At 49.5% G+C, this 11,339-nt stretch overlaps 1 protein-coding gene across 1 annotated transcript; it reads right to left on the bottom strand.

Moving 5' to 3' along the window:
- Window positions 1-2,354: 2,354 nt before the first annotated feature.
- On the bottom strand, window positions 2,355-8,670 carry KRT5 (keratin 5). The gene is made up of 9 exons (XM_061415993.1): window positions 7,969-8,670; window positions 7,192-7,406; window positions 6,370-6,430; window positions 6,164-6,259; window positions 5,390-5,554; window positions 4,916-5,041; window positions 4,466-4,686; window positions 3,505-3,539; window positions 2,355-3,032 (listed from the first exon to the last, which is right to left on the bottom strand). The coding sequence occupies exons 1-9, from the start codon at window positions 8,524-8,526 to the stop codon at window positions 2,716-2,718; spliced, it is 1,794 nt and encodes a 597-aa protein (XP_061271977.1). The 5' UTR covers window positions 8,527-8,670; the 3' UTR covers window positions 2,355-2,715.
- Window positions 8,671-11,339: the final 2,669 nt, after the last annotated feature.

Here is an 11,339-nt window from a genome sequence, read left to right as displayed (position 1 = left end):
CCTGTGAAGACTTTTGAGTGTCTTAAGCAGGCATTGGCCCGCATTCTATGAAGTACTCAGGGGAAAGACTGTGCAATATATGATCCTATCAGGTGATCACTCATTGGGTGGAAGAGCAATTACACTGCAGCATACTGAGACCACACACTTAAAGGAAAATAGTGTATGAGAACCCTACAAAATGCTGCTCGGTCGTGTCCGACTCTTTGCGACCCCATGGACTGTAGCCTACCAGGCTCCTCTGTCCATGGGATTTTCTAGGCAATAGTCCTGGAGTGGATTGCCATTTCCTTCTCCAGGGGATCTTCCCAACCCAGGAATCGAACTCGGGTCTCCCACATTGTAGACAGACACTTTAGCATCTGAACCACCAGGGAAGTCTTAAATAGTGTACGAGAACCCTACAAAATGCTTTGCTGCTGCTGCTGCTGCCTATGCCTCTGTTGCCAAGAAAATCCTCTTCTTGTATTTGTATTTCCCCATATACAAAATTGTATTTTCCCAAGGAAAATACATTGGGCACCCTGGTGGCACAAGTAAGCGGTTAAACCAACTGTGGGAAAAGTCTCAAACCCTGATGATACTGATTTGAGGCCTTCTGAAGGAAGAAATGTATAGATATGAGCAGGGTAGCAAGAATTCCTCTCATAAGTAAATCTAGTAACCCTAGAAAAGAGAGGGGGCATGGCAAGGGAGGGAAGAGGGAAGTGGGAGGAGAGAGGGAGGAAGGAAAGAAGGAAGGAAGAGAATCAGAGTGAGGAAGCAAGGAAAGAAATAAACCTGAAAACGGGGAGGAAACAAACAGACACACACACACACACAATTTGATCCAATTGGAAATCTGAAATTTACAAAAAGAATTTATACATCAAAAAGATCAAAAGGGATGTGTACTGGCTCTGCACTTCTACCACATAGGTTCTAAATTGACTTTAATGTCTGCGGAAATACACCAGTTGGCTAATCTTCATGGCCTTAATCCATACTGGAGCTCAAATTATCTCACTGGTAATCTCACTAAGTTTAAACAAGGTTCCCCTGTAATCTTGAAGAAGTCATTGAACACCAAAGTGAGAGCAAACAAGTATGCCTCACCGTAATTATCAGAACTACTGACTTGCCTCGATTTCACATGATCTTACCACTCATTGCCCCCCGCCCCCAATATATCTCACAGTAGTCATGGACACTCTGATCCAATGAGCAACACACTAAAATTAAATTAGTCCTGACACTTGAAAATTGGCTTGTAACAATAGGACTTCATGGACTTTTGGGTATAGTTAATATGCTCCAGTGTAAACGAAAACAGGGCCTTCAAAATTGAAACCCATTATAGGGAATATATTTAGAGAAGGGGTGATTATGCCCACTGTTTCTCCATTCAACAACTCAGTTTGGCCTATTTTTAAACCTGGAAAGAATAAAGATGCCTCACAGTAGGTTACCAAAATCCTAATACCATTGTCATACCTGTTAAGGTCCCTACCCAATATTTCTGAAATTGTTGGCTCTGTTCAAACAGCAAGTGGTAAATATTTCACTCTTGAGGATTTGGCTGATAAATGTTCTGTTCAGTGCCCATTGCAACAGCCTCTTTGTCACAGTGCTTTCATCTCTGAAGGAGCACAATCCATCTCCTCCCACATGCTGATGGGGTACCTCAGCCACCCTGCCATCACATACTGTCTTTGCAGGCAAGATCTTAAATGCATACCAGAAGCACAGGCATAACATTGCACTGATGAATTCCTGTTCGAAGAGATTCATTAAACACCCTCATTCAGGATCAGTAAAGACAAGCTCATGGAAAGAGGATGGGCCGTGATCCCACACATAGTGCAAATTCTGGCCACCTCCATTAAATTCCTGAAATTATTTGCTAATCCAAGGGCCCCTACATCCCTGACACTATTAAGGAACTATAAACTACTGACCCTGTAAGCACCCACATTATTAGAACAGGACTAACATCTATAAAAGGTATCTCTATGCCTTTTGGAGGCTTCAAGACAACAAATTCCTTATTTACAAATTTGACTTAAGCCAATTTGCAAAATCAGCCCACCTTGAATGGGCCCCCCTCCAACAAACAGCTCTACAATCTATACAAGCTACAAGTCAGGGAAGCTTCCCCTTCACGCCCTCCAGAGACTCCTTCATCATAGAGGCTTTAGCATCCACACCTCATGCCTCCTGGAGTCTCTGTACCACCCACAGTGGTCACCTTCCTTTCAAAGCCATTCTGTCCCCCTATGAATCAAAGGAACCAACCACATCTGGACATATGGACCCTCAGTGAATCTCTAGGTTGGGTGTAGATCTTGAAAAAACAGTTCTTCCCAACAGCTTACATTATGAAAGCATTTTATTGAACACAATCTGGAGATAGTCAGACCAGATGGGATTGGGGTGAGGACTCTGTTTTGATGGTTTAGATACTGGAAAACATTGGATTCTTCTGTCACCGAGGACCAGGCTACAGAGACTCAAAGGCTGCTTGGGAGCAGAGCATAGAATCAGGACACACCAGGCTAGAGACTGGGGGTTGGGCCTTCCAGGAACCAAAGAATGTGGGTCTGCGATAGGCTTCATTGACTAGACTCCAGAAGAGGAGAAAACTTGGCTTGAGACACCACCTAGAAGAGGTGGATGCCACAGGTGGATGCCACGGCCGGCTGCTGGGCTTGGGAGGCAGTAACTTGCTGCAGGCTCTTAGCTCTTGAAGCTCTTCCGAGAGGAGGAGGTGGTGGAGACAAATTTGACGCTGGAGCTGCTGCCCCCACCACTGCCAAAGCCCAAGCTTCGGCCACTGCTTGCACTGAAGCCAGAGCCCCCGACACTGAGCCCACCGCCTAGGCCAACACCCCCACTGCTGCTGGAGTAGAAGCTGCTGCTGCTGCCTCCACCAAGACCACTGCCCAGACCTCCGCCCAGGCCGCCGCCGAGGCCGCCACCCAGGCCACCGCCCAGGCCACCGCCAAAGCCACTGCCACCACCGTAGCCTGAGGAAACGGTGTTTGTGACGACAGCTGCAGAGAAAGGAGGGAAAAATTTGGTGAGGCCAGTCTGGCAGATTGGTCCTATGCATCTAATTTATTTGATCCTGCTGCTGTTAGCACTGTACGTGGCCCCTTTTAGACAGCTGCAGATGAAGCCCAGAAGAACTAAGTCATTTAGTGAAGCTCCCTAATAGAAAGCTGGTGAACACAGTAGGCAAGGGACAGTGTAAGTCCCCCAAGGGAATGGGGGTCAGGGCAAGGCTGGGGGACAGAATCCAAGATGGGTAAGATACAGGGCCCACCCTTTAGGAGGTAAGACATGAGCCCTGTTGCTTCCTGTCTCAACCTGTGTTTCTGTCCCTGTACGACCTGCTTCTCACTAAGTATATTAAACAACCATTTGGGAGATGGGCATGTCTGGTAGCTAGAAACAGTGGGACTCTCAGTCACACCAAATACCCTGTATTGTCATCATTGTTAATGTCTGTTCAAAGTTACTTACAGATGTTGACTGGTCCAACTCCTTCTCCACTCAGTCTGAAAGGGAAAAATTGAAATGAGTTAAAATCCTCCCAAAAGACAGCAGTAATCTATGTGGATAACTCCAATAGTCATGTTTAGAGCTTGTTCTCTGAGCTAGGAGACTGCATGCCTGAAAAACTGCTTAAATTAGAGAAAGAGATAGCTCTCTGGAGAGACTTCCTAAAAGAATAGATCTCAATCTAGGAACAGGTTATCAAAGGAAGATTATAATTAACACTCTCCTCTACCCATTACATGGAAAATGTGAAGGAGAGGCTGTGGGAACTATACACATGTATGAAGCAGTTGTTGCCTTACAGGAGCTACATCCTGTGAGAAGACTTGGCTTGGACAGAAATACGTCAAGGAGGAAGTAGGCAATGGGTAGTGTCAGAAGACTGAAGAAAATGCAGTAGTTTGAGAATCCAAAGGCAGATGAGTTTAACTCAACTGGAGTAATCATGAAAGGCTTCCTGAAGGAAGAAGCACTTGAAGAATGAGAAAGACATGTGTGGGGTTGCTTAGTTGTTTGAAGCAGAGGCAGCATCGAAGAATACTGGTGGTAGGTCAGAAAAGTGAGCTGAGGTCTCATTGTGTAGGTCAGCTGTATGTCTGAGGGGGGAAAAACTTGGTGAGACCAGTCTGGCAGATTGGTCCTATGCATCTAATTTATTTGATCCTGCTGCTGTTAGCACGGTACGTGGCCCCTTTTAGACAGCTGCAGATGAAGCCCAGAAGAACTAAGTCATTTAGTGAAGCTCCCTAATAGAAGCGTGTCAGATTGGGCTGGATCGGATCATTGGATTCATGATGGATAATCATCAGGTACAAGGTAGTGGCCACCTATGTGTGTGTGTTTTGACACCCAGTAATGGAGTAGAAGCTCTACTTTATCAAACGTGAGGCCACTGTGGGTTCGTGATGTCAGCCTTGTCACCCACCTGCACTCCTCGCCCTCCAGCAGCTTCCTGTAGGTGGCGATCTCCACGTCCAGGGCCAGCTTGGTGTTCATCAGCTCCTGGTACTCCCTCAGCAGACGTGCCATGTCCTGCTTGGCCTTCTGCAGGGCGTCCTCCAGCTCCGCCAGCTTGCTCCTGGCATCCTTGAGGGCCAGCTCCCCACGCTGCTCAGCGTCAGCAATGGCATTCTGCAGGTTGGCACACTAGAGGGGAAGGAAGGAAGGGTGGGGACACTTTAGAGGCTCACCTGGGCCTAAGGGGTCTCTTTCTGAGATTGCGGAGAGAAGCCAGCACATTTGCCCTGGTCATTGTGGATGGTGGAACACTGAAGTGCTGGTACCTGCTCCAGCTCTGTGTGTATATGTTTAGAAAGCAAAACAAAGTCGGTTCTCCTTTAAGAACTCAAGCTCCTTCCCTGCATTCTTTCCCTACCTGTTTTTTAACGTTGTCGATCTCGGATCTCAGCCTCTGGATCATCCTATTCATCTCAGAGATCTCATGCTTGGTGTTACGGAGATCATCGCCATGGCGACCTGCAGTCTGCTGCAGCTCCTCATACTGATGCCAATGGAAAAGAAGAAAGAGTCCATTACACGAGGGTGGAAACACTTCCCCAAGTTCATAGGTAGCAGCTACCTCAAGGTGGTAAGTGGCATAGTTTTTGGGAGCCTGGAGCTGGTCTTAATTTCCTCTTTAGCCCCTTTGCTTTTCTGTAGACACTCATGTGAAACGGTGAGATTCTCTTTAAGATTCTTGAATTTATGTGGCAGATGTATGCATGTCTCATAACTCCTCCCAATAGGCCTCAGCAGGTCTCAGGAGCCCCATCCTTAGCCTTTGGTTAAGGCCTGGAATACCTTGACGTGTGTCCTTCCCTCATTCAGGACACTTCGCCACAGCACCCACCTTGGTCTGGTACCAGGACTCAGCTTCTGTGCGGCTGCGGTTGGCAATGTCCTCGTACTGGGCCTTGACCTCAGCAATGATGCTGTCCAAGTCCAGGCTGCGGTTGTTGTCCATGGACAGGACCACGGATGTGTCTGAGACGTGTGTCTGCATCTGGGACAGCTCCTGCAGGGAGATTTGAAGTCAATCATGAGAGTCCATTTTATTTAATATCATTCCATTCAAATCTTCTATTCATTGTTCTATGTCAACTTGAGGAAAAAAATAACAACCTCCTACCTATTAATGAAAAACTTAGGTCAGTTAATAAATAATTCAAATCACTACTAAATCTATACTTTAAATTTAATAACTCTGAACATCAAGAAACCCCTACTATGTAACCTCTCAGACTTGACTCTTCTTAGGTCAAAATTGATCTGAAAAGAACCTGATGGTGTGGTTTGCCATGCTAGGAGTTAGCAGAGACAGGATGGTATTCCAGAAAGGGGAAATGGCCAGGAAAAGTATACCTGGGCTTCTAATAGCTCACTCTAAATCTCTCTCTGCAGACTGATTATTGTAGAGGTCTTTTGCTTTAAATTTGACTTAAAAGAGAGAGAGAGAATTAGCTTTATTCAGTAATAAAGTGCGAATAGTGCTGAAAGAGTAGAAAAGACAAATATGTGTCCATGCCATAGGAACCACTGAAAGTCACTTAATCCCAGAGACCCTAATCCCTGGTAATGTCCCGGTGACCATCTCTCTGGCTCCTGAACAGGGGACATTTCTTACCGCATCGAAGAACATCTTCATGAAGTTGATCTCGTCCATCAGTGCATCGACCTTGGCCTCTAGTTCCACTTTGTTCATGTAGGCAGCATCCACATCCTAGAGAAACATGGCTGGTTGGCACTGTACCCCACTCCCACCCTGACTTAAGTGAACAGCACCTTAAATGAGCATAACTACAGGCGACAGTTTCTCTGCTACCCACATACCTTCTTCAGCATCACAAACTCATTCTCAGCAGTGGTACGCTTGTTGATTTCATCTTCATACCTGGTGGTAAAAAGGAATGGGAAGTGCTTATCAGAGGATGAGACCCAGGGCCTGTACTGCACATAGTCAACTGTGAGCCTACCTTCTCCCTGGAAGAGGCCTCTCACATCATATGGACAGAGAGGGAGGGACACCAGGAGCAAGAACCTCTGGGCAAGCTCCCTACCCATTAGGATACTGTTTTCTCTGTAATTGCTTAGCAGATAGCTATTCTATTAATGCTGTAATACGGTTGCTTCAGGAACATTCCTGTAGAAAAACTATACAGCTTCATTCAAATTCCACATCTAGTCCCTTTCTCTAGTGCTTTATTTTTCAGCTTTCATGGCCTTTGAAAAACAAAAAATTAGCAGCCCAGCTGCTGGTTCATAAGGACTAAAGAAATTGTTTAGTACTTAGCCCAACCTAGGTTACATCATCAGTTCCTGCTTTGAGGGGAATCCATCAAAAAGTCCATGTCATGTACTTGGAGTGTATTGGGGAGGAGGGTCCCCCAAAGCAAGGATTACACAACTGCTCTTTTCACCAGGCCATGCCAAGGACACTGAGCTTGTTACTCTGGCTGAAGGCTAAGTATTTTGCAGAGGGACTGAGCTTGCAGCTAGAACTTTCTAAACATGGACCTGATGTTTTCCCAGCACTTTAGATGTCCATGAAAAATGTATCTGTTTTCAGTCCTTGGGCAAGGCATAAGCAGTGGTCTGGTTATAAAGTATATCTGGTACAGAGACCTGCCCTGTCTCCATTCTACCCCAGCTCACTTGTTCTTGAAGTCCTCCACCAAGTCCTGCATGTTCCTGAGCTCTGAGTCCAGGCGGCCTCTCTCCCCAACGATACCATCCAGCTGTCTCCTGAGGTTGTTGATGTACTGCTCTAACAAAGGCTCCAGGTTCTGCCTCACGGTCTTGGTGCCCTGCTCCTGCAGCAGGGCCCACTTGGTGTCCAGGACCTTGTTCTGCTGCTCCAGGAACCGCACCTGGAGGGGGCAGAGTTTGAAGATGGAGACATCTGAATTTCATGTTTCAGTGATCAACTTTCCAGTTTTCCTCCCTTCTCATGCTGTCCCCCTAAATCTTCCCATGGATAGTGCTTGGACCTGGGCCGAAGAGGACAGGTCCAGAGTGAAGCATCTAAACTCACTCTTCTAGGGGAGACAGGACACTTATTCAGGGCACAGATAGCCTGGGCGGAGACTGGCCCAGGGCAGGGGTAGCTGTAAAGGCACTCAGGCTACTGTCCAGTGAACAGATCCACCTTTCTATGCAATCAGCCCCGTTACATGGAGCACAGAATGCAACAGTCTCTTCCCAACAGTCAGTAAAGAGCCTTCAGGGGGTCAACTCTGAAGGGGATGAATTACGACCCTCTCTTCCAAGCTGCCAGTCTAATTAAGAAAGTGGGCCACAAATCCAGGACACAGAAACAAAGAGAAAAACATAGGAAGATATTTGTACAAGGTCAGGAAATCTCCCCTCTTCCCACTTCTTTAGCACATATCCCACACTCATGGTGGTTTTCCACCAAGAATCAGTTCTCACCTTGTCGATGAAGGAGGCAAACTTGTTGTTGAGGGTCTTGATCTGCTCCCGCTCCTCAGTCCTCACCCGCTGGATGGTGGGGTCGATTTGCAGGTTGAGGGGAGTCAGGAGACTCTGGTTGACGGTGACCTCTTGGATGCCTCCAGGGGGGCACACAGGGAAGCCAGGACCACCGAAGCCACCTCCGAAGCCAGCTCCACCACCAAGCCCAAAGCCACCACCGCCAGCTCCACCGCCAAAACCAAATCCGCTCCCGGCTCCACCTCCAAAGCCATAGCCGCCTCCAGCACCAGCACCAAATCGGTTCCTGAATCCACCGCCGCTGGCGCTAATGGAAATCCTCTTGGAGCCCCCCAGGTTGTAGAGGCTCCGGCTGCCAAAGCCACCGGCACCATAAGCACCCCCAAGGCTGACCCTGCCGAAGCCGCCACCGCCGCCACCCCCGGACCGGGACACGGAGGTGAAACTGGTGCGGGAGACGGACGGGGTGATGGCAGAGGCAGTGCTGAAGCTGCGGCCGCCCCCGCTTCGGAAGGACACGGTTGACTGGCGAGACATAATGGCTGGTTCCTAGTGGAGTAAGAGTAGCGGGAACTAGCGGTCGCGAGGTGCTGGAGAGAAAGAGCAGCGCGGGACAGGACGCGGAAGGCGGCTCTGTTATCTAGGAGCCGCAAGCCCCGCTTTTATCCTCTAGACCTGGTTTGGGCGGGAGAGTTGTCGAGCTGTGAATGATTAAGTGGGCTGGGCATGCCTGGGGGGCAGCTGTGAGCTCACCGACACACCTGTGCAGCGGTGTGGGGTGCAAACGCTGTCTTCCTGGCAGGCTCTGCTCAGCTAGGGATAAACTTGCCTTGCAGCCCTGATGTCTTGGCAGCGAATAGGCCATGCTGCCAGCAAATCTTTCTTTACAGCAGGGGCCTAGGGCTGTGAGTAGCCCAAAGAAGGGTGCTGGGAAGCAAGGGGGCATTTGGCCAAGATCCTGAAAGATCCTTCCAGGACCAGGAATGTCATCAAACATTGCAGCACATTGCACACTATCCATGAACAGGGGACAGAGCGAGTCCCCCACTGGCAGTGGTCTGCTCTGCTTATTCCTTTAGGGAGAGCTTGCTTCAGGGACTTCAGCCCTTGGAAAGCCAGCTGTGGCCTGATCTCTCCACTCTGTGCCAGAGGGGAAAATAGATTTCCATCACATACTGCAAAACTCCATTTCTTAGAGGAGGCACAGTTACATCAGAGCCTGCTGGGCAGATTCTCCTGCAAGATTTGGGCCAGAAAGTCTCCCCAAGAACCAAGTTCCAGAAACAGAGACTGTGGAACACCCTCAGCCCCCGGTCTATCCCACTTTGCTCTCTGGAGGGACAGACCCATCCCACCACAACACCTCCTAATTCAGCCTTTTCTGCTGCATTGAACTTTTTCCTTGCCCTTTGGCCCAGGCAGGTCCCAGAGGGGGCTTAGCAAACCCAGGGCCCCCTTGCCATCAACCCTCCCCCAGAATCCTGTGACTCCACCTGGCAGTCACGTCTCTCTTCAGGGGGAGCTGCTCTGCCCGCTCCCCAGCCCCCCAGGTGTGTTCCAGCAAGCCCTTGGTGATTCCACTAAGGAAGAAATGAGTCATCGTATCTGTTGATACAGGCTGAAGGCCGCCACAAACACATACCTGCAGGAGTTCCTAATCTCGTCAGGAACATGTCGAGAGTCGGCCAGCCTGTTATAACGGCAAACCACCCCGTTCCAAGCAGCGGGAATTGCTGGGCTTTCTCTCAGCTTCAGCCTGAACCCTCCTTCAGGGCTGGGGGGATGGAAAAGCAGTTCTAAATCTATGGATCATCCCTCCAGAGAGACTAGAAGGGGCAGGTTTGGGTAACCAGGCAGCTGGCCTGACTACCTGCCAGTTGTTTTAGGAAGCACTCTCAGCCCAGCTCCCAGTTAGTCCTCTCGGCAAAGCTTATCTGGGTGGGCTATGGTATTAGATGGAGGAAAAGTGGCCTGGTTGGGTTTTACAAATTTCTGTCTTAAATCACATCCCATCTTTTTGGCTGCAGACCTGATTGGGGCCTTGTATTTGCCTCGTCAGAACAGAAATAGGAATCTCAGGCAGTCCTTGGGTCATTAAGAGTTGTTGGGGTAGGGGAGATCCCTAGGCTAGTGCTGGAGGCAGGGGTAGGGTGGGGATGGGTTTGAAGCCGCGGGACTGAGTGGCTATGTTCTCGAGAGTAAAGGAATAAGGACCCAGCCATGGCTTAGGAACCTCTAGTCAGGGCCTGCAGTCAGCCACAAGGCAGCCACGGCTGTGGGAAAATGACTCGGAGCCGCTGGGGATCAGCCAAGAGGTGATTGTTCACCTGAGGCTGTGATGAGAAAGCAGCAGTGGCCAAGTAAGTCCAGACAGACAGACAGATCAATGGCCAGAGCTGGCCTTATAAGTCTTGGGCAATGAATGAGGTTTTGGTGCCTCCCTCCCTAGAGAATTCCTGAGGCACTCAAAGGTGACTTTTACAGAGCTTGCCAATTTCGCACTTGCCTCTCACGGAACAGACAAGACTATCCTGGGGTCCCTGAGACATAGGGGTGGACCCTCATTCCCCGACAGAACAGAAGCAGCTATCTGGGAACTCTCTGGGAATTCTCTCTCCCCTGGAAGTCACCATCAGGGCATGGTCCCTCCTACCCGCCCCCCCCACCAACACCTGACCTGAGTCTAATCTCCACTGCCCTTGGGGAAGCCCCACCCTCCCAAGACACTGGGACATTCTTTTCTCTCCATTCCTCCTTGTCCAGGAAGGAGAAGGACTCAGGGGAACAGGAATGCATTCTGGCCACTCTGAGAAGGGCTGGAGTGTGCCAAGCTCAGATTCAGATGCCAGGGACCAAAGGGGTGTAGGTGGCAAATCAATGTGGTCGGGCGTGTTTGGGTGCCTTGCTGAGGGAAAAGCACCTCTCTCTGTGGGAATTCTTCCCTAAACAGATAGGGCCGCCCCCACGCCACCCCTTCCCCTCCACCCCCACAATGCCACAGTGGAGATGCTCCCCCGGGGAACCAGGGCCCAGCATCACTGCAGTGTGGGAGAGTCCCACCCCAGCTTGGAATTTCAGCCTGGCAGGAAGAGAGAGATTACACAGAGCTCCCTGAGCCTCTCTGCAGGCACCTACAGAGAGAGTTATCAAGGCTTGGCAGGACATGGTAATTAGCTTCTCCAGGCATCATTTTCCAGCAAGAGACGAGTGCAAGACTGAGGGAACTGCAGTGGCTGGTCCTGCTGGTCTCCGTGTCAGAGGGGGACAGGGGTGACTGCCCTGTCCATCCTCACAAGGTATGAGAACACAGAATATGCACAGCATTTCATCCACAAGGACACATCTGACAC

This window comes from Bos javanicus, chromosome 5 (genome assembly GCF_032452875.1).
Source record: "Bos javanicus breed banteng chromosome 5, ARS-OSU_banteng_1.0, whole genome shotgun sequence".
NCBI classification, from domain to species: domain Eukaryota; kingdom Metazoa; phylum Chordata; class Mammalia; order Artiodactyla; family Bovidae; genus Bos; species Bos javanicus.
Note: the sequence above shows the minus strand (reverse complement) of the source record. Positions and strands in the feature narration are given on the sequence as shown.

What these genes read in the sequence shown, in the direction of transcription:
- KRT5 (XM_061415993.1), bottom strand. Translation starts at nt 8,526, where the DNA reads ATGTCTCGCCAGTCAACCGTGTCCTTCCGAAGCGGGGGCGGCCGCAGC. An exon ending in TCGACAACGTTAAAAAACAG is followed by an intron (nt 4,687 to 4,915) that starts GTAGGGAAAGAA and finishes CTTCCCCTCTAG; the next exon opens with TGTGCCAACCTGCAGAATGC. An exon ending in CTGGAGGGCGAGGAGTGCAG is followed by an intron (nt 3,540 to 4,465) that starts GTGGGTGACAAG and finishes TTTCCCTTTCAG; the next exon opens with ACTGAGTGGAGAAGGAGTTG.